General features: G+C 37.9%; 2 protein-coding genes and 1 long non-coding RNA gene across 34 annotated transcripts; 2 read left to right on the top strand and 1 right to left on the bottom strand.

Annotated features, from left to right (window-relative positions):
• The first annotated feature begins 25 nt into the window (after positions 1 to 25).
• Positions 26 to 8393, top strand: LOC135585997 (uncharacterized). Of its 28 annotated transcripts, none has more exons than XR_010500905.1 (6): positions 26 to 1846; positions 2025 to 2174; positions 2939 to 3136; positions 6465 to 6584; positions 7372 to 7614; positions 8012 to 8393. It is a non-coding gene; the product is annotated as an uncharacterized LOC135585997 (long non-coding RNA). The 28 variants fall into 28 exon arrangements; XR_010500908.1 differs by having other exon boundaries at positions 27 to 1846; positions 3057 to 3136; XR_010500925.1 differs by lacking the exons at positions 2939 to 3136; positions 6465 to 6584 and having other exon boundaries at positions 26 to 383; positions 486 to 1846.
• A 785-nt stretch (positions 8394 to 9178) lies between these two features.
• LOC135649796 (probable WRKY transcription factor 32) lies at positions 9179 to 14986 on the top strand. 2 transcript variants are annotated; one of them, XM_065168620.1, is made up of 5 exons: positions 9179 to 9764; positions 11141 to 11212; positions 11406 to 11830; positions 11908 to 12060; positions 14331 to 14986. In XM_065168620.1, the coding sequence occupies exons 1-5, from the start codon at positions 9306 to 9308 to the stop codon at positions 14773 to 14775; spliced, it is 1554 nt and encodes a 517-aa protein (XP_065024692.1). In that variant the 5' UTR covers positions 9179 to 9305; the 3' UTR covers positions 14776 to 14986. The 2 variants fall into 2 exon arrangements, with proteins under 2 accessions (XP_065024692.1, XP_065024691.1); XM_065168619.1 differs by having other exon boundaries at positions 9180 to 9764; positions 11141 to 11326.
• Positions 14987 to 16661: 1675 nt separating this feature from the next.
• LOC135649797 (uncharacterized) lies at positions 16662 to 21667 on the bottom strand. 4 transcript variants are annotated; one of them, XM_065168622.1, is made up of 6 exons: positions 20476 to 21665; positions 18665 to 18722; positions 18479 to 18562; positions 18252 to 18393; positions 17574 to 17981; positions 16662 to 17338 (listed from the first exon to the last, which is right to left on the bottom strand). In XM_065168622.1, the coding sequence occupies exons 1-5, from the start codon at positions 20999 to 21001 to the stop codon at positions 17586 to 17588; spliced, it is 1206 nt and encodes a 401-aa protein (XP_065024694.1). In that variant the 5' UTR covers positions 21002 to 21665; the 3' UTR covers positions 16662 to 17338; positions 17574 to 17585. The 4 variants fall into 4 exon arrangements, with proteins under 4 accessions (XP_065024694.1, XP_065024695.1, XP_065024693.1 ...); XM_065168623.1 differs by lacking the exon at positions 16662 to 17338 and having other exon boundaries at positions 17456 to 17891; positions 20476 to 21667; XM_065168621.1 differs by lacking the exon at positions 16662 to 17338 and having other exon boundaries at positions 17456 to 17981.
• Between the last annotated feature and the right edge of the window lie 1651 nt (positions 21668 to 23318).

Below are 23318 nucleotides of genomic sequence, written 5' to 3'. Positions count from 1 at the left end.
ATTAACCGGTTCCCCTAATGTCTCAATGAGAGAGCGCTCGAGTCCCGTCACCGCCTCATCACTTCCCAGCCCCCACCCCTTCGTGGCGACAAGATTGGAAAGATCTTTTAAGCTGCGGTTGTTTCTGCGACGATCTCTGCCTTTCTGATTTTATTGCAGGAGAATGATTGGCGAAGATAAGAGCTTTCTGATTTTATTGCAAGAGAATGATTCATTGGCAGACAGAAGAGAGGCTCCAGATCTGATAAGGAAGGCTTTGCTGCAGATTTTGATTGGGAGGAGAGGGATGCGGAAGAGAAGATGTGATTTTATGTGAGGAGGAGGCGGAGGAGAATGGGTGGTTGACAGAAGAGAGCGAGCACACGGCGGGGGGAAATGGTATGGTATGATGCTGTTTCCGTTGCGTGCTCACTTCTCTTCCTGTCAACCCTTGCTATCATCGTCGCATGCTCTCGCTCTCTCTCTCTCTCTTCTCTCTCTCCCAGCAAGGAAAAGGGGAAAAGATGTAAAGATGATATCTTTATCTCGGGAAATGGCTACGCGTGTGGCGATCGCTGCGTTCTCGATTCATCAAAATGGTTGTTTATTATTATTCATTAACATTGCCCTTGCTGCAGCCGGTCGTCTCCCTTTAATTTCTTGTCTTTGATATATGCGTCAGTCGTCGCGAGAGGAACACCGCGACGGATGATTTCCGAGGACGATGGTGATGTAATCGCTTGTACATACGGCTCTCCGAATGATCCTTATCCTTTCTTTCTTTTGTGAGAGGGTAGGGAAAATTATGGGGAGAAGCAGAAACTGAAGCCGTGGAACCCTGAGAAAAACGTGGCTTTTGAGGAGCAGAAGGGGGCGACCGTCCACCTCTCTTCGGGAATCGGATCGGGTCGGATGAAGGTGGGTAGGGTTGCGTACATGCATCTCCCGTGCACACTGTGCGGATCTACGGAAACCACTGTTCGGATGTTCTTTTTTCCTTTTTCTTTATGTCATCCTTTGTGCTACGACTCTCTGGAAGCATCTTCGTCTCTCTTGTTTGCTTTCTATTCTCTTTGGCTAGGGGTTGTTCTGGGCGTTTCGATGGTGGCTGATTGAGGTACCAGATCCGGATTTGTTTCTCCCCAACATTGTGTGTTCGTAGAACCAAGATGGAATTTTGGCGAAGATCCTGATTCGTAAGCACCGTGTTCTTGATATTCTTGTTTTTTATTCTCTATATACCGCTTTAATCTTTGTTCTCAAGGTCTCGTTTTTGGGCTTGTTTTAGACGCCAGGGCTTCTTGTTGGGTTCCTTTAGGGTCCAAAAGAAGATTGTTCCTCGAATCTTTAGCTGTCTCTTGTACTGGGATTGTTCCTCTTTATTATTTTCTTTGTTCTCGGCGTTTAGATGGACTGGCCGTGGAGGATGGAGGAAGCAATAGGGTGAAAGTAGCGACATCTCGTCTTTTTTAGTTTGAGGTTTCCATATTTGTGGTGATATAGTGGTCGCAGTACCTCATTCCATGTTGGTTGCCTCCTTGCTTTTCTTCGTTTGGTTTAAGTTTCAATAGCTTTTGACCGCAGAAGTTAAATGAGTTGTGCATATCTTGATTTGTGACATCGCTTTAGCTGCATGAATGCCTTTTTTTGTGCTTCTTGCTCGACAGTAGCTTTTGTGTAAAGGACTGTCACAGATGAGCTTCTTTATGCCGCGAGGGCTTTCGAGGAAGACACTTCCTTTTAGTTTGTGGTCCATGTTGTGGTCCGGTCCTTCATTTTATTCGTTCTTCTGTTTCGAGGTGAAGAAATGAATCAGTGGTTCTCTAGCACGTGTCATTTTATCGAGGAACTTCTTCATGCTTCGGAGGTAATCCAACTTCACTGGATTTTTTGGCCTGCCAATGTCGTTTTTCACTCTTCTCGATATGTTGTTTACCTTTTTAGTTACTTTAGGATATAATTCTTTTCCAACTTGAGTCCTTTCTTGGGAAATTTTTGTCGTGTTTGTTTGGCATCTGGAAATTCTAACTACGTTGCTGGTGTAGGTCACATATTGATAATAGATGTCTTTTATAAGGGTTTGGTGAATTGTGGATATGATGTGAAGGCTATAAGTGGATGGTGCCAGTTAAAGTCAAGTGTTACGCAGGTGAACTGTCAAGTTGAGGTCTCGCGAAGATCACAAAGTGTTGTATGTATGAACAAAACTTATTTTAGCTAATTTATGGTATGTCTGGATTCATTTTCCATTGGTTGAAACTACTACATGCTAGTGTAAAGGTGGATGTGATGCTTTATGTTTGCATAGACATTTTTGAAGCAAGGAGCTGCACTTTTTTTCTCAAGAAGAAGTGAGGATTTTTAACCAATAGAAAGAAATTTGGTACTAGCAAAACCAATTACATCAATAATCCAAACCATGAGTCATCAACATATCAAATAAGAATCCCAAGTCTCATTTCAGTCAGTAGCTTTGGATAACAACTAAAACATTTTTACGAATTACAAAAATATAACACAGCTTTTTACCTATCTTCTTGATTTGTATTACAAATCAACATTTCCCAATGAGGGCCATTGTCATAAGATATCTGGATATACTGGACAAAATGATGGTGCTTTTGAAGCGTCCGATTTCAAGATTACATCTTTTGTTGAAGTCTGCCACCTTGGCCGGCAGTGCTTTGACTATGTAGGTATTGATCTTCTTAGGGTTTTTATGTTAGCACCATATTATGATCAATGCGAGGAGCTTTTTTTCTTAGAACTGGAAGGTTGTGCATTGTATAGTTATTAATCTTGCATGATGTATATTTTTCATTTTTTAAATACTGATTAGTTATTTTGAGATCATGATACATGTGATATAATGAGATGTTGTCAACATCCAGTCCTGAGTTCTTCAGATTGATCTCTCAATTACATATTATCCTCTTCATTGGTCTGACCATTGTGACAGATTTCTTCAACTTATGGTGTACTTGGGTTACTCTCTTGAGACTCTTAAAAGAACTTTTGAATTGGTAGCTGTTGGAACCTTCATATCGTCTCTACTGAAGCCTGATAATATTTCACAGCCATAATAAATCATGTTCTAAAGGATCGGTAATCTCAATCTAGATGGATCAGTTTCCTCAGCTCCAAGAGACAATATCATGTAATGCTTTGACACTCTATAAGGTTCTTGGAAATAGATCATTATTGCGGTCTTTTAATTTTGATAACTGCCTGATTACTGATCCTCTCTTGTTCGAACCATGACAAAGATTATGCATGACCAGGTCTCCTAATCCATTCATGATTAGCTAGTTCACCTTTGATATGTTTGTTTAGTATCTTAAAACAACTATCTTATTTGTGAGAATTTTTCTGAAATACTTCTATCACCCAAAAAAGTTGAAGTTTTGCTCTCTTTATTTTTACACCTATTCATGCTTAGGGCAGTGGTTCATACTACATTGGCCATCAATTAGTTTGCATCCCTGGGGTAGTTCTCATGCTCATTAATTAGTTCATACTAAGATGGTTGTATGTCAGGTAACTTTTAATGGGATGGTCCATTGTAGAATCAGAAAGAATACCAAGATCAATGTGTCAGATAACTTTGGATGCTCACTAACTTATTGATCTATGTGATCAGAGATTGATGTTGGCATCACAAGATTTTTATAGGTTAATGTTACTCCAGTTTTAGTCTAAGGATGTACAAAGTTCTCAAGTTCTAACTTGATTTAATTAGTTTAAGAAGCTACTTTTTTCCTTGGCTGACGAGCAGTGGCGATTTGATTGAATCCTAACAAACTGAGCATTAGCTAATTTTGAATTTTGTTACGTCAACAAGTCATTGGATGTAATACCATATATGTAGATCAATTGATACACTGTCTTAGAAAGAAGAAACTTTCCGAGATAGTCTATCTTAGTGTTGGCCATATACACAAAATTATAAGTATAAACATATGATTCTAAAAGAAAATGGTGACATCTATTATTGAACAACATACTCATTACATTCATACGTAAATTGGATGATCCTTATAGCCTCTTTTGTTACATTTAAGATTGGAATTTGCGTTTAGCTTTGTTAATCTTTTTTAGGCATTGAAGAGGAATATAAGTGTTTTAGCCAAGGTTAGTCGTTTCAGGTATTGGACCCATCTTGGAGATATGTCGAATCGGTACATACTGATTAGTACCGATGTAATGTCACATGATACACCAGTATGTACCAATGGAGAACAGAATAGGAAAAAGGGGAAAAGAAGGAGAGGAACTGGTGAAGGAAGACGGAATAAGAGGAGAAGAGGTGGGAGCATATCGAGGAAGAAGGAACGTGGGGCAATGGCATGATGTGATAGTGACAATAGTGTTTGGAAGCAGCGACGGTAAAGCTGCAGTTGCGACAACAATGATGGCAATAACGTTGTAAGCGAGAAGACGGCTCATGTTCGTGAGCCCTAATTTGTTTCTTTTTCTTTTTTAATGGCAAGATGGATGGGCCCCATCATTTTTCTGATTTTGTTATTATTTTAACTGGATCATCCAAAACGGGGGTGGTCCGCGTATTTGCTGTTGCTCAGATTGGTACATATCGCCTGTACCACATCGGTTCGGGCGGTACAACAATCCTTGGTTTTAGTCCCAATAATCCAATCTACTTTGCTATATCTTGGCATAATGTTGTTGAATTCCTTTGAAGTCTTTAATTTGGGATTAGGTATAAGGTAAAAGCACACTTGACCATTAAAAGTTGACAGTCCTTTGTTGTCACAATATCTGTTTTAAAGTCATTTATGATCCTAAAAAAAATAATATCGTAATAATGTTTTGTGCACACCCATCAAACAAATAGTAAAATTTTCTTTTATTTTATCATGAATCTAAAAAATATTTGGACGAAACTTTTCCTTGCAGCTCTGCAAGAAAATATGCTTGTAGTCTGTGCTACATTAATATATACTGTCCTAGTAAGTGAGACATGAATATGCCATAACTGATAGCTTGTTTTAATGGCATTGTGCTTGAGCTGTTGCATATTTTATACATTTGGTGAAAAATGGAGTAATAATAATTAAAACAATGGAAATTTTCAATCATCTTTATGTTGTTAATCACCAACTTGTTCTCATTTGTTCATTTGGATTGAATCAAGGGTCATAGTGTGATTTATGGGTCTTGAGTTCTGTGAAGCACTGGCAATCATAAGTAAATGCAGAGGTTTATAATCATATTGTCATGGGTTTCATCCTATTTATTACTAATTAAATGCATGGAATTAATCTTTACAAGATTCTTGTGTGTTAAGATGATTATCTGTAACGTAAACATCAATGACACTTCTAATTTATCCTTGTAAGCTTTGAATAAGGCTGTATGTTTATCAGCAAGTTGGACCGGTGACTTAATTTTGAAATAGAATCTTGAATCAAATCCAAGCTGCAATTACAATTCATCTGCCACATTCTGGACCAATTTCAATCAAATTATCATAAATTGTCATGATTAAATTTCTTTTGAGGCGATTAATTGTTTGGATGTGTGGAAGTAGTATTAGGACCTTCAAATTTGTAATTTTTACTAGTTGGTTGTATCTGAAATGGTGTCGAAAAGGTTTTTCTTCTTGTGTTTTATATTTGAAAAGGTTTGGTAGATAGCTGAACAGTGAATAAGATTCTTTGTCCTTGTTGAGATGTCAAATCAAATGATTGAATAAGAACACCCATCAGATCTGTGTCAAAAGAACATCTAGCATTGGGTTTTGACAATTGACCCCAATATGATTTGTGACAAAATCTTGCATTGGGTTTTGACAATTGACCCCAATATGATTTGTGACAAAATATCGTTTGTATCAATCTTGGTTAAGATGACAAATCAAATGACTGAATTTAGCAAAGAAGCTCAACCAGACCCGCATCCATAAAAATATCTATAATTAGACTGGAAAAAGGCTTGGCGCTACTTGAACTTTGTCTAATTGAATATGATTTGATCAAATGGATGCACTACCACCATTCGAAGTTTTTGAGAAGCATAATTTAGGTGTAATTTACAATTTTTCATTGACTAATTCACATCTAGATGAAGCTACAATTTAATTCGAGAGCCTTGAACTCACAATGAACAGTGTTAACTAAATCTGAGACAAAAATTAAATTATATGGATCTCGATTTGGATCTGATAAAAATTTCAGGTTACTTTATTTTTTATCTGACCTTTTGGATATGCTGACCCCGAACATGGTAGCCGTGTTTTTTCCTGATGATTGGATGATTTTGTTAACCTCCATCCATTGGCTAAATTGTATAGCTGATTGTGTTCTCAAACTTTCTGAAGAACATCATCAATCACCATATTTTCACTGTGGATAGAGGATTTTCACATCATAGATTAATAAATAAATAAATTTTACTTGATTGATACAATTCCACAGGTTCTCCTTACATGGAGCACGGAATAATTTGTCTTAATATTTGTTTGACAGGTATTGTCAAGGTATGAGACTTGCTAATATGTATAAAGGCTGACATATTCTGAGTCCCAGCCATATGTAGGCATATCAAACATGGGTTAACGTTGTGGGTGCTGTTATCATTTTGCCAAAGTACATTTCAAGCTTTTACGATAAATGTTGATTGTTATGACGATCCTCCTATTTGTAGTTGCATTTGGTTATGTAAGGAATGTTCTCAATGTGTGCTAAACTATATTATAAGGCAACTTGAACTAGTTGGTTATTCTTTTTTGTCTCATAAGGTTATTGCATAAATATGACCATACCATCATATTTGATGCAAATTCATAATGAACAGTATAAACATGGCATGTTGACAAGGTTGATAGAGTCACCTAAATTGGAAGTAGTTTAAAATGTGACACAAACAGAACATGAGACATGATCATCAAATCCCATGGCACAATTCAGCTTGGTGATACTATGATTAATATGGCATTTGTTGTTGCATCTCTGTATCTTTTCTTGATGAAGTGATCAATGACCTGTTCTGGCAAAATGAGTACTAATATTATGAGAAGAGTGAGTATGATGGCATTGTTGCCATTATTTTAGATGCTTCACTTAGGATTTTAACCTGTATCAGCATTTGGACCTCATAATTTTGATGAGTTTGTTATCTATACTTGTGAAAGATTTGTCTTCATATTAGTTTCATTGGAAATTCTTCACATTAAACAAAAGCCCTGTTGCATTGTTTGCCTTTGGTTACCTCAGACTGGTTGCCATTCGGTGATTTTGTTGGGAAACCGTCTTCCATTGTTACTTCCAATTTAGTATTTGGAGAGCATCACTTGCGAACTCGTTTATGCTACAATTCAGATTGTCCATGCAACATGCTTCTTGATAATCGTAATTTCATCACCTTAACGATTAGGTATCGGGAAATAGCGAGGAAGATGATTCAGAGTATCTGTTGTGCCCTTAAAAGTACATTTATCTCACCAGAGTCTCGGTCACCTGGAATGTTGGAAGTGCAACCTGCACCCCTTAGCAGATAAAGTACAATTTTTCATACATCAAAACCAACACACGAGTACTTGAGATGGGATATTCTTTGATGTATAGAGAAGATGGAAAAGCCAAGAGAAGATATTCTTAATTACTTCTTATGGAGCAGGTTAGAAATGATTTATGTTATCTTTGCTTCATTGTTGATGTCTGCACAAATGAGATTGTGTCTAGTTCATATAAAAATTTGCAAGGATACGAGCATTTGAGCTATTCCATTTTCACTCAACTCTCTTCTGTCTTGAATGTCTGACTAGAATTTCTTTTGGTTTAGTGATCAACCTATCCAATTTCATGGCTCATATGAATTGGTCGTATTAAACAGGAAGAAAGGTGCTGCATTATGCTAAACTATGTATACAGCCACAGCTACATTTTTTCGACGTCTACTCCTGTGCTCTGGTTTCCACATACACTAGTGTTTGAATATACTTAATGACCATAAAAACATTTATTATTTCTTATGCGGTCTTTAACATCATATTGGGTTTATAAATTTCTGGCAGCTTCAGAGGATTCATAAGTGAACAAACGAAAGCAGGCATAAAGAAAAAAAGAGGGATACATGGATCAGGGAGTTTGGTGGTGCTCTTGTAAGCATGCATCTCTGCTATTGTGGAAGAGGAGGACAGTTGGGCTGAGGAAACAGACGAGAGGGGTAAGGAATACTACAGTTGTGGCTGGTCATACAAGAACACCAAGTGCATGTGCTGCCTTTTATCACTTTGGATGATCATGCTATTATTGTACTTTGTGTTTGAGATTTTTTTCGAGGGTTCCTAGTTTGTCAGTTTCATCAATAATCTCGGTTGAACTTCCCATCTTTTGTGGTCATGTGATTGGTATTGCTATCAAAATTATATATTGGTAGTCAATCATTTTTTTTTATTAGTTCTTCTAAGGAATCTGACTTGTGTTTTTCCTCTTTATGTGTTTTTCTTGTGCCTATTCTGCCAATGTGTATGCCTATCTATATAGATCAGATACTTGTCTCTTTTTACTGGTGGATTTAGTTTGGTGCCCTCCCTAGTGATGGAAACCACAAAAACATTACTTCATCTAGTCTTTTTAAGTCCAACAACTTTTTATGTACTGTTATTGATACTTGTCATTTACGTGTTAGAAATTAAAACTCTCTCTTCTTCTAGTTTGTCCATAAATGAGAGATTAGTCACCAAAATTTATGGTAATTTTGTTATGCAAAAGTTTAGTCGTACCAGATGTCTTATCCTCCTATATTTAGAGGGTTTCATTTGGCTTCTGGAAAACCTTCAGAACCCTCTGTTGTCTCCATAAATAAATTAGATGCAATAGATTGTATGTAGGTGCAAAATAAACGAAATGTATAATGACGATGTAACACTCGAGTAAAATGTACTTGAGTAAGTGCAGCAATTCATAAAGAGGCAATTAAATAATAGTAAAATTGTGTACACTATATACTGATATTAACATAGTGGTTAATGCACTAGTCCAACTGCGTTATTCTCAGAAGAAAAGTTTCCTATGTTACTACTGTACGCGGGTCAAACTCCATCCCGATGACGTCTGTCGCCTGCCGTTTCCTCCGTCTACGTGGTTCTTCAAACTGGTTTTTCACTTTCTAGGCTTTGGATAACTGACGGCAGACTGCCGTCCGTCATTTCCAGTCAAAAAGCGAAAAGAAACCCCCTTCTCTCCATCTCGCCCGCTCGCTCGTTCGCTCGCATGTAAACTCATCCCCCCACCCTCTCTCTCTCTCTCTCTCTCTCTCTGCGAAGTTGCAAAGACAGAAACCCTAGGAAGGATTTCGTAGCTTGCATGACGGAGGAGAAGGCGAGCTCGGCCGACGAGGGCGCAGGCCGAGCGTCTGTCGATCTCGGAGTTCCCGTGGCGGAGGAGAAGGCGACCTCAGACGGCGGGGACTTGGGAAGGACGGCAGTCGATCTTGAAGCTTCCATGTCAGACGAGAAGGCGAGCTCTGCCAGCGAGAAGGCCGGAAGGGAAGCGGGCGGTACGTCGACCCTGCCATCCTCCGACGCGGAGGAGCATCTGCCCGCCGATCGCGGCGCCGGTCCTGAGGCTGCAGCGGAGGGCGGTGCCCTCGACGCCGCGCCACCAACGCCGAACACCGGCGGCCGGTCTTTCTCGCAGCTATTGGCTGGCGCCATGGCCTCGCCGACGGGGAGCCCCCACCCGGCGCCGATCGTGACCGTCCCTGTGGTTGCCGTTCCGTGCTTCTTGACTCCGGCCGCGTTGATCGAGTCGCAGGGGTTCGCGGTTAGTGGCCCTGATCTCTACCTTCATCCAAACCATTGTTTCTGGATTTTGCTAGGGTTTATAAAAAGGGTTATATTTTTAACATGTCTTACTGTGAATTTTGCTGAATTTTAGGGTTCGTAGATTATATCTCTTTGCTTGTGTTACTTTTGATATTTAGATTTAGGATTTTAGTGAGATGATTGACTTCCACATAAGAAGGGTTCTCTGGAAACCTTATGTTGCTTTTTTTCCCAGTCTTGTTGGTTTTTAAACTCTCTTTTTTCAGATCAAATGATCGCACTTTTATTGCTTCAGTCTAAAATTCGGTGTATATATAAATAAATATATATATATATATATATATATATATATATATATATATATATATATATATATATGTATATATGTATGTATGTATATGTATATATGTATGTATGTATATGTATATATGTATGTATGTATATGTATACATGTATGTATGTACACACATACATGTATACATGTACACACATACATGTATACATGTACACACATACATGTATACATGTACACACATGTATATATACATATATATATATATATATATATATATATATATATAATGACATATAGTAACTTGATGTCATGCCTATCCTCTGTGGTAAGTCTGGAGATCGATTTTATATCCATCTTGAACTTTTATTAAATCTTGATTAGTTAAGCCTTTTCCAGTAAAAAGGGGACCAACTTTATTTCTATCTTGCGATATATAATGAAAACAAAAACCTACAGTCTACCATCTGCCTGATCTTAACATCGAAACATGCAGGATAGTTTAGTCAAGTAATGTTCTTAAAGCATCCACTTTACTTGAGGCCTATAAGATTAGGCGACCTTCAGTTTGGAAAATCAGATAATGCAGTTAAAATCCTATCCAAGATTATTGACTATTTCATCAATTCCTTAATTTATCATTTTTCTCACCTTGAAATTTTTTAATGTGACACCAACATGTGCCTTATTAATGTGTTATATTTGATATAATCTCACAAGAAACATTGGTAAGTTTTTCCTATTTTATAAAAGTATAAATCAGAGGACTCACTTCTACCCTTATTAGGAACCTTGGCAGGTTAAGAACTTCTTAAAAGTACAATAAGTATCATTTCTTCTACCCTTCTTAAGACATGATCATTTTGTGAATGAAATTCCATGAGTTCCAGTTATTTATTTTTTTGTGGTCTTCTACACACTGCAACTGTTAATATCTATGTTTTCATGATCGGCTCTCAGCCAATAAAGATGATTTAGGAGTGTTCCCAGAACAACTTTTGCTGGAACTTTATTGTGCCTTTTGATATATCTTTTTCTTGGTGCTTATGTTCATCTGTTCTTTGTTCATCATTCAAAAATAGGGGCAGTTCGCGATGACTCATCAAGCAGTATTGGCAACTGTCACAGCCCAAGCACAGATGCAACTGCAAGCTGTATGCTCTTCTTCTTCACCAAAACCAATCGCAGATTCGTTTCCACAGCCTATGCTATCTACAGCCAGCCCCATACCATTGCAACAAATGCCACCTCCAACACCTGAGTTAAATGTCTGTTCACCAGAAAGGCAGGAACTTGGTTGGTTTCAAATCTTAACGTAATCTGAATCTATTCATTTTGCTTGTGTAGAAAACTTCAGGTGATGTTTATAACTGGCGGAAATATGGGCAGAAGCAAGTGAAGAGCAGCGAGAATGCACGAAGCTACTATAGATGCACAGATTCCAATTGTTCAGCTAAGAAAAAAGTTGAACGTTGTCCTGATGGCACAATTATTGAAGTAATCTACAGAGGTAAACACAACCACGATCCACCTCACAAGCATAGGTACACAAAGGATAGAGGATCTCAGTCTGGTGGACCCCCTTTAGAGAATGATGGTTTAGAACATCCGAGCATCGGACATAAAGAATCAGATCCTTCATCATGTAAGATTGAACAGAAATCTAGCAATGAAACTCCTAAACAACAGCTGTATTGCTCAAGTGATTGTTTGTTGGACGTTGGGACCAAGAGTGAAGAGGATATAGTTGATGAACCAGATCCAAAGCGAAGGCAAGTAATTAAGGTATTCTACTTCAATTTTCTTTTCTGTCAGTTGTGTTTCATTTTTTTATTACTTTGTTGTGCAGGCTTTGTGAAAACTCAAAAAGTTCTTCAGCACCAGTTCTTAAAACAATTAGGGAATATATTGTACAGACTGAAATTGATGCAAGACATTTGACTGATGGTTATAGATGGCGCAAATATGGACAAAAATTTGTCAAGGGAAATCGTAATCCAAGGTATACACTTATCGCAGTCTATTATTGTATCAAAGGTTCTAGCATAAGAAGCTTGCTTATGATGCTCTAAATGTTGCTAATACTCCATTAAGAGATTTTGTGTTATTCACACATATTTTAACTCTTTTCATGGTCTTGTTTAAAAGATAATTTCCTGTTCGTTATCATTCTATTCTTCCATCTTATTATGTGAAGTTTAATGCCTGTCATGTTTTAAAGGCTGAGACCCTATTAGTCTAACGGCTGGAGATGATGATAAGGTGAATTGGTGTGTATGATTGACTTGACCAACTACAGCTAGTGCTAGTTCGGTCTAAATCCATGTAATTAGTTCCTAATGACTATAAACTATTTGGTTAAGTAGTCTTGCTACTTCTATGACAACCTGCATGGTGTAACCTTGCAGGCTCTCCATGTAAGCTAATACGTATCAAGATTTTGTAACTCGGGTTGATCCAGCCTAGAATCCTCAAAGTTGGATGCTAGGTTATGGGCAATCATGGCTGGGATAAATAAAGTGTCCATGATTTTAGGACTTCAAATGACGTTTTAATATAGCAATGTTCCTGCAATGGAAGATCACGATAAGTATAGTTCACAATATTGATTGAATCTGATATCCAATTTTGATCAATTTAATTGGCCTTATAAATAAAATTGGTGAGGAATGACTGAATCAATTAAAATCAACTGGAGTTGGCTGATCTTGTTAATTATAACTGATTCATGGCCTCAATAAGAAGTGAGAAAAAGGGATGTTAGGAGAGGAAGGAGAAGAGGTAAGCAAAGATAGACACAAAAAAAAAAAGAATTAAAGGAGAAAACATTTAATATTGTTATTATCTGATTTTTTGTTACAACCAATTGTATTTATCATCTGCTACTGTTGTTGCAATATCTACCATGCACCATATGAGAGAAGGGATAGACAGAGAGTAGCTCTTAATTTCTTTAGAAGAAAGTATTGCTATCATAGAAAATGCAGATGTAATATAATTCTGAATTTGATCCCAAATCTTTTTTGTTTCTGATGGCATTGTGATTAGAGAAAAATGAGGTCATACTGGACTAATATTTATTATTAAACTTGCAGGTTGATAAATTTTGAATTTTTTGTATTATATATAACTATAATAATATCCTTACACAACATGGTTATTATTTCTATAAAAAACATATAAATTATAACAGTTATTTTTGATGAATTATTCTTTATTATTATTATTTGTTATTGTTATATACATTCTTATATCTTCTTTGTTTAAATATTTTTTAAAAGATACTTACCTTATTAAATATGAAGATAAAATAATTTCTAAACATAAAATATTTCTCTGATATTATATTTTATCTTTTCTTCCAAACAAAGGACAGTTAGGGGCTATCAAAGACCTAAATGGGAATTTTGGATTGTATCGAGGGATGAGAAATTCTTTCCTGCTGTTGCTCTATCTGATTGGATATGGAAATGCTATGTCAATTATCCAAACAATCATCTAATGATGAGCCAACATGACATTATTGCTAATGAATGTTGTAGCAAAGGCCAGATCCTAAAATATAGTTACTGGAACATTTGATCATGTGAATGGAGGAAAGAAAAATAAGCCAGAGGAATGTAGGTGGAAAACATCTTTTGAATAGAAATTCATCTCTCTGATGGATTAGACACTGGGGCATGTTGGTCACAGTATCAGTGTAATTTTGTCACAGTATCAGATGTAATTTCCTTACAGAAAGAAATTATCAGCAGGACATGCAAATGCATGGCAAGATGTTTTGGTTGTAAAATATGAGTGCCACCAAAAGATAACAAACTTAAAATAGGAGGGAGAAGAAACTACTACAGACATGGCCTGGGAGATTTGACCTTATTATTATAGTGTATCATCTTGTATGTGGGACAGGCTCTTGGTCACTAATTACAACATGAGTGCAACTGCAGTCCACTGAACTTGTGAATGTCAATCAAGGTTTCTGGAAGCAACTATTAAATAATACTGGTTTGGCCGAAACAGGCTGATTGAACCTGTTAAAAGCTAATCAGCTAGCACACTCTTCAACTTGGATAATGAGTAACTTTTCATGCTGAATTGTAACTAATAAATAGTCTTACTTTGAAATGAGCATATTTTTGAACTACACTATTGAGTGCAATAAACATATTCTGTAATAGTCGATGCATTGAATGCTCCTGTTTGTTGTTTGCAGTTTGATGATAATTGTCCAGCTTAAATTAATTTGACTTTGTTGCCTTTGATATATTGCAGGAGCTACTATAGATGCACCCATAGTGGGTGCCCTGTTCGTAAGCATGTTGAGAGAGTACCACATGATGCAAAAGCTCTTCTTATCACATATGAGGGCGAGCACAATCATGAACAGCCATCCTCAAAATATGCTAGTGAAACACTGGCTACCACCGCTAAAAGTAACATTGCAGCAGGGGTGGCTAGTGAACAGCTTGGTATCTCAGGTGTGCAGTCAGTCAAAAAATTGTCAGACAAATCACATCCAAATAACGTATTAAAGAAAGTAGTTAGTGATCCGGAATTGGAACTCGGAGGTGATCGAGCACTAGAATCTGCTCAAACTCTTCTAAGCATTGGATGCAGCCCAACTTCTGCGGAGGGCACTGCCGCAAGTAACTCCGAGTGCATGAAGAGTCCCATTTTCAAAGAAAATCCAGCTGTAGTGTCGGTGCAGAACACTTAAACAGGTTTATAGCAATTTTGGTGTATGTTGTTGCTTATTTACTTGTACTAGGAGCGTGCATTATTGTAGTATGTGCTTCTGTATAGTCTCGAGTGGCTTCACCGAAAGAATCATCTTAGTAACCCCCATTTACCTGGGGAAAGAAGAAGATACTGACTTCAGCTGTAGGACATGATTTTGTCGATGCTCAGTCAAAGAGTCTGTCTCCCAAGTAACTAACTTTGTGTGTGCCTTTGGAGAGTGTAGGGGACAATGTTCAACATCTGAGCCCCACAACATCTGGTACTTCCTACTCGGTGACTTGCATCAACGTCTGGTAAGTTGATCATTAATCTACAATTCTTTTCTTTTGTTTTCTTGTCTCTTATTTTTATACTTTTTGCATGGTTTGCCAGAGTACGCCTCAGCGTTCGAGCTGCCTGCTGCACTGCAAACACAGGGTGATGCTCTGGACCAACCGACAAGGTGCAATCTCTCTCTCTCTCTCTCTCTCTCTCTCTCTCTCTCTCTCTATATATATATATATATATATATATATATATATATATATATATACTCAATTATCGAAGAGGTTGATCGAACTCAGATTTGCGTGCCAAATTCAAAGAACCCTCATTGATTGTTCATTCAAACGAGGATAGAAGAGTAGATATGATGCCAGGAACATTCCATCTATTTCAATCGGGGTTCGAGGGAAAAGACGATTGTTTCCTGGATGGAGTTCAGATATGGATTCGAGCAGGGAGGCAATTAACAGGCTTTCGGGAGAAATTGGTAGCTCGGTAAGCGTATTTTTAGGTGGTTATAACCATAATTATCAGATTCGATCCGGTCAAATCTTGAATTGGTGGATCGATTGATCGAACCATATATTTCATATTTTTTTAATAACAAATAAAAATATATTTATATTAAAAAATATAAAATATATGTATAATATTAAAAAAATTATAATATAGTGAAAAATGATCGTATGAATGAAATAAACATATTGAAGGGATGAGATAGTAATAAATAGGGCATAATAAAACCCTCTTTTCAATCGTCATGAACAAAAGGATTTAATATACTCATGAGAATTTAAATATATTAGATAATGAATAGAAAAGGCAAAAGCATTCAAATCTTTTTAAAGTTTAGATGATCTAATTACTAAACAAAACCAGTTTGGAGTTTGCTTTTCTATTTTTGTAACTCTCTGTTTGGTATAGACGAACCTTTTGAGTAGTTCATACTTATATAAGTATCATATGAGCTACAGATGCCTAGTATTTTTTTTATTTTTACAAGATGTGGTTTGGTTTGAAGTATATGATCTGATTGGTGAAGAAGTTTGCTAATGTTGCTCACTCACACAGTTTGACCTAAATATAGCCGTCCTCTCTAGGTCGTCCTCTGAGGAGAAAAAAAACAAAACAAAAGAAGAGGAGGTGGAGGAGAATATTTTCATCTATTTATAAAAGGATAATTTAAAAATATTAATTTTTTAAAAAATAGGATTATAAATAGTAAAAGGACGGTGAATAATAATCTTCATAGTAAAAAAAAGAAAAAAAAAAGAAATACGAATCGAAATCTCCATCTCGGTCAAAAGGTCTGACTTGTGTTTTTCCTGTTCGACCCATCTTATATTTGGTAAGCTCACAGCAAACAATACATGAGTTCCCCAAGGAGTATGCACACAAAGGGATAATAAAAATGCACTCGATGGAAAAGATTAAGATGATCTCAAAAAAATGACATGGCGACTCAAATATGTGACGACCCCCACACACTCAACACATCTCTTTTGTTAGATATGAAATTGCAAATATTATTAACCCCTACCTTCATCACATCCCAAGACATCGAAAGAAACACAGTTCCACATTCATCTCAGTTCACATGGCATGACAGGATACATACAGACCACCGCGTGACAAATACTTTTTGTGTCAAACGTTTCAGTAACAAGTAATACCCCCACAGATTACAAACTCAACATCTTCCATCTCGAGTATATGTAGCATACACTTTCCTCTCTCATCACATAGCATTGTTTTAGTGCTTGCTATAATACCTAATCAGCTTCATTTAGGACATCTGAGATTCAATAGAGAAATAAATATCATATCAGGGTTTTAGTACCAAGTAATAGAAATATGGTACGATGAAATAGATATGCATCACACATAATGTGCATAGATTCTCAACGATTAATAACCCATTAGTTCCACTGATTTACTGGCATACTTCATGTTCTGCCAAGCCTGATATGGAATCCAGGACAAGCCAATCACCAGGAAATATGGTTGTTGGTCCTTACAAAATCATGTCACCCAGATTGAGTGTTTTATATTTAATCCCAGCAAAAGAAGATCTTAATCAGAATGACCAGTGCAGAGGTATCTGATTAAGACATCATGAGATCCATGAGATGATTTTGAGCTGGGCAAATGATAGATAGCAGAGCAATCATTTGTCCACCACCAAGTAAATTAAATGTGCCCACCACCTACCACTGAGAGGACAACACCAATAGCCACTGGGACCCGCAAGTAATTCTGGACATGTGTTCCCTCACCTGCACAAGTAACAGATTTTGTTCCCCCACCCATCATAAAAAAGACAAGGCAAAATGACCCAACATCATTCTCCGACATGAAGATTGCCCTCTTTGCTTAAAACCAAGAAGCATAAATAAATCTAACAAACAACTTTATTCACACACACAAACACACACAGCTGCTACCTTCTCTTCTGCAAGGAGTAAACCCAGCAAAAGCAGTATGAATGGTGGACACAACTAGAGAACTCACCATCACAAACAGCTAGGAAATGCTTAGCTCATCCACATCTCTTGACAATTCCACAGCGATCACTACCATCGGTTCCTGATCTGTACTGGTCTTATCTTCTACCTTGGAGTCGAGCCTTCCCTTAGCCCGATCAGCTTCATCTGTGCTCGAGGATGCAGCAGCTATGCACTCTACGAAACGGAAGCAGCTGATGAGGTGGTCATTCGTCAGTCCAGCTGCCTGCATGAAGGAGTATACGACTGTCGGGCCCACACTGCGAAAGCCCCTTCGAACCAAGTCTTTGCTTATGACATCTGCTTTCGGTGTCTTCACAGGAACCTGACGTGGATAGCGGATTTTGCTGACAATGGGTTTGTAGTTCACAAAGCTCCAACAGTATCTATCGAATGATCCAAACTCATCTATTATCTGTCACAAATCAGAAAGAGAGCAGGAAAGCTAAGCGGTGAACCTATCATGACTCAGATTAGTCGTAGATCACATGTGTTTGTTTACTTATGTTTCAGGATGAGAATTTTCCAAAATTGACCAACTCGCATGCAATTTCTTAAACTTTATTCGGTGGGGTGCACATGCAATAACTTTCCTAGACAAAGAAATATGGATTTCTAGTTTGTGGCAACTATGATGACAAATGACAAGAAAATGACAGGGAAAAGAAAAGTGAGTGAGACCAACCTTGAGTATCTGGCGTGCATTCTCGATGATGGCTCGCAGCTTTGGCTCTGACAAAAGGGAGCTAGCAGTGTTTCCAGGCACTACAATCTTCTTCTCATTCAACTTAGAGACTGCAACAGGATCGAAGTCCAAGAAAACTTCCCTGAAATGGTGCTATATAAGCACTAATAATGATGATATTTTGAATTTCCCAACAGTTGCAAACCAGTTATAAGCACTTGCAGTACCTAAACATGTGCCTTTTGCCAATGATAACAGGCCATGTAAGCTCTGCTAATGCACCAGATAGTACAAGAAGTTCGAATAATTTCCTGTAGATTTTTTGGGGTTACCAGACACCATTAGTTCATACAGTCTAAACTAGAAAGTTTTGTTCTCTTGAAAAATCAAGAATAAAGATCACCATTGCATACTTATCATCATGGACTGGAACTCCCCATTCTTCATCGTGGAAAGAAACATAACATGGTTCTGTTGAAACACAAAAGAATGAAAATAAAACTATGCCCAGATTTACTGTACATGAGCATTTGAAGACATTCTTTTACAAAATAAGAAGAATGGTAAGCAAATCAGGGGTGAAGGCAACATGTAACTCTAATTAAGAAGCAATAAATAGTAGAAGACTAGGACAGCAAGCAAAGCATAATCAGATGTCACAAAATAAACAAGCCAGTCTTGATCCAAGAGTTACCAAAAGGAAGCTTAGATATGCCATAGTCTAGGTCAAGCAGAATATCACTTATTATTATGGATTATATTGATACTATGAACGGCGAACTGTAACGTGATCTGACAAAATTAGAAAAAAATTGAAATAGAAATTCAATACACTTGAAATGAATATGTACAATATCACTTGGATTATCAAGAAAATCTGAAGATTAGAAAAGCTGCATGCTGTAAAAAATCCTTTCTAGAAACAAAAAAACGTGATAATAAGTTACACCAAAGGTACACCTAAAAGGAATAGGAGAAGCAATTACTCATAAAAGAAATACCCATTATAATTCCATGATGTGCTATAACTTCTTAGAAAATTCTTGCTTCCAGACAATCTCTGAAACAGCTTAGGTTTGTTGACTTTCTAACTGCACAAATATTCAGCCTTTACCAGATCAAATTGAATTAGTGTCATCCCAACCTTTGCCAGATCTTTCCAGAAAGTTAACTCTTCGGTAACAATAAGCCTCAGAGTGATGCTAAGAACATAAAATATACTAGAATAAACAACTAATATTCAGCCAAAGTGAGTACACTCAAATTTTGGCATTATCCATAGATAGGATCAATCTAATCATCATGAATCAGATTCTAATAGAACTAGTTCGGCTCCACAAACAGCATCCTTTGCTAAGACTCATCTGGGTTCGGCATTGCCAACTCAGATGCATGAGGGTGAGATTATTAACACTTTCTCAATGTTCCTTAACAACAGTTCTACACCCATGCACTCTACGAGTGTCCTTGTCCATTCTATTCTCCAATCAATTCACAAGTTAACCGAGCTTTTTTCCACCTAATATTGACATCTACCAAATAGAAATCCAGAGCACAAGTTCTCTTCCATTTTCTTCCCTGGTTGAGTGCAGGGATAAATAGGCACAACATCGTCAATGCTTCAATTATCATGTAACTTGAGGATTGTGGACATCTGGCAGATGAAGCCTCATTACCCCTGTGCACTACAAGACCCTAGCTCAGTTGCCAAGAGAATAATCATGGAAAGAACAAAAAGAGGAGTGAGCAAGAAGTCCACAAGGACAAAGAATTTATTTCAAGAAAAGAAAGAAATTCAAGCGAACCATTTTTTGCATCACTGTCCTTGGACCTCTCCAATTCTATCTTCCTTAACCTCCCTTCTCACTTTGTCTCATTTTGGCTCACTAAACCCACACATCACTTCCTACAAAAAAGTGACATTTTTCCCTATACCAAACATGTGATTCCAACCAAAAGCTTGCCAACCAACCAAAAGCTTGTCAAGACCAACACAACAAGAAGTGCTTACGACTATGTAATTGAAAAAAGACCATATTATAATGTAATAATACTTCTTTATAAAATCCTCAAACATGTGATTCCATCAAGGATAAAAAATATTGCTTAGCTCCAGAAAAAAATGAAACAGAAAATCAAGGCATATTAGAACAACAATTTTGTGAGAAATCAGAACAATAATTTTTCCAGTAATCAGAAAGGTAGGGGAAATAAACAAACTCACCTGTATTGGGTGTCACCCAAGCACACTTCCGCTTCCCCTGCACAATTTCTGGTGGATGCATGGTTGAATCATCCGCAACATTCTTCTCCACCTTCGCCAAAATCTTGGCTGTCCTTGAGATACTCTCTCTCCGCTTGCTGGTTGAGCTTGTCCTACCAATCCTCCCAGTGGAGGCTCGGCTGCAAAAGGAGTCTGTGGATGCATCAGAGGAGCAAGAAGCATTCAGCGACAGGTTTGACTGCAACAGCATCTCATGCCTCCTAAGCGCTGAGGGAGCGCTTAAACTAGACCTAAGCTGTGGTAGATTCGCCCTAGGACTAGAAGCCTTCTTCTTCTTCTTCTTCTTCTTCTGCTTCTTCTTCTCATCAGCTGCTGCAACCTCAGTGCTCTCAGTTTTACTCGGAGGCTTCGAAGCTGGTTTTTGAGCGGTTGCCACTGACCTGGCCTTGTTACCGCCGGGTACAAGGACTGGCCTTGCATCGGGATCGGCCACATTGAGGGAACGGGCCTTAGGAGCTCCCGACATATCACCAAAATCCAAACTTTTCCACGGATCCACCACTGTGGCCCTAAACCTGGCCAAGACCCTTCACTTGCTGCAACAGAATCAAATGATAGTTCGAATATTTCATCGAGATTCTCAAGGCTCCTATCCGCTCGCACCACTGCACTCCTAAGAACCAAATAGCCAGCGAAATCGAAACCCTCCACCCCCCAGCTTAAGCAAGGCCAAGGAAGCACCCCAGAAAACCCTTCTTTGACCCGCAACTTCCTTCAGCAGCACGGACCCCAGACCAACCTAGGGTTCCCAAGACAGCCATTTCCAATCTAACCGTCGAACGCACCACGAAACCCGACGAAGGTCAAAATCAGCGCAACACTGCCCAAATAGACAATATCGACACCAACGCGCGCGCATTCAGCGGCTCTTCGCCAGGAAACCAAACTGGTGCCCCGGAACCCTGAAATGGCCAGCTAAATCCAGAGAAGAAACTCGGAGTCAACTCAATGGAGGGCCGAGAGCCGATCGGAGAACAGGAATCCTTGAAGGGCACCCATGAGCTCTGATCCGGCGCCAAAAGGGCAGCGGATCCCGGAAACGGGAAGCGAAACCGATACAAGGAGTTTCCAAGATAGAAGAGAGAGAGAGAGAGAGAGAGAGAGAGGTGGCGGATGGCGTTTCACAGTGAATAAGAGAGACGCCGGCGCCGTTTAGTGTCCTAAAAGGAGAGACCGGAAAGTACCGGTGGGGAGCAGGTGGACAACCGGATATAGCCGGTGTCGCGGTTCCTTTATCCATTATAATAGCACGATATATTAAAGGGCTCGTGTTATTACAGCAATTGCCATCCAAAGAACCAATTTTTTTTGGCTAACAATACAAAAAAAAAAGAAAAAAAAAGAGTAGAGAATATTATGGAAAACCAATTTTGATTCCAATAAAAAACCAATTTTGATTCCGATCTAGCTCTCATAAACCCAAACTCCCAACTAGATCCACTTATAAATGAACACAATCCAATCCACCGTGATGAAAGCCGACTTCTAAAATTCATAATGTCTTTATCATGTATGATAGGACATGATAAGTATAAAATTTATTATGGAAATAACACCTTATTTAATTTAATTTTAATTATCACCTTACACCAAAGCAACAATTATATAAGTATACCATGATTCTATTTGTAAAAAGAATCTCGATTGTTGTTTTCCCGACCACAACATTATGAATATTATCAGTGAATCAACCGTGTAGAGATGATGGTTGAGAAAAAGTGAATAATAGCATTGTTACTAGAAAGCATACTATTTTATAATTATCATGACAATAAGGGGACAGCAGAAGGTAATAGGTAAGGGCAATAAGAGAATCTAAAGTAGAATAAGGTTAAAAAAAAAAAGGTCTTGAACAAGTGGTTTAGTAGTATTTCTATTTCATCTTGAGAGAGAAATACATCTCAAAAATAGTAACCATAGATAACTCGTAACATGCACCACAAATCCAACCACAAACTTATCATAACTCGAATAGCTCTTCTTTTATCTAAAACAAAAAAAAAAAAAAAAACCAAACGTTTACGTTAATTGTTCACTGACCTTCGTATGGCCGTCGATGATCCTAAAATAATAAAATAAGGGATTCTTATGCATAACTTATATAACCAGCTTTGAAAAACTGTATTATATGTTAAATTTTTTTGTTTAATTTCGAATTTTGATGATGAAATCAATTTATGTGTTTACAATCTAATCTATATTTTAAGAAAAGTGATGTAAGACTAACTAAAAGGTAAAATAATTAAAATAAGAAGAATCAGACATTGGGCTGGAGTTAGAAAACAAGCATCGAAGCAAAAGAATCAAACATTGCGCCAAAATTGAATGTTGTGGGAGTCAACGTACCGATGGATCGGGCGACACGTTGAAGGTTCAAACGATGCGCCGAAAGTTCGCCGGGAGTTTGGATGAACAAATGATGTGCCGGACAACTAAGATTTCATGATTTATAATTGTTTAAGTCTTAATTATTGTAGTTAGATCTTAATTTGAGTTAGTTTTGGGAGTAATCCTACTAACTAAATTAGGGGCCAATTGGGCTTGATTTAGGGTTGAATTGGGCATGTTGTTTGATCCATTCAGTGGCATGTTGCAAGGTTTGGGACTTGGTGGTGCCATCGCCAAAAGCACAAACTCCCAATGCATGGGCCGTGGTATTGCCTAAACTAGTAGTGGTACTGCCAGAGCCTAATCTTCGAGGCTATCAGGTGGTGGTACCGCCTAGTGTTAGTGTCAGATTAGGCGATGGTACTACCTAATAACGACGGTGGTATCGCTAGTAC

The sequence above is a fragment of the Musa acuminata genome, chromosome BXJ3-9, assembly GCF_036884655.1.
Source record: "Musa acuminata AAA Group cultivar baxijiao chromosome BXJ3-9, Cavendish_Baxijiao_AAA, whole genome shotgun sequence".
NCBI lineage: Eukaryota > Viridiplantae > Streptophyta > Magnoliopsida > Zingiberales > Musaceae > Musa > Musa acuminata.
Note: the sequence above shows the minus strand (reverse complement) of the source record. Positions and strands in the feature narration are given on the sequence as shown.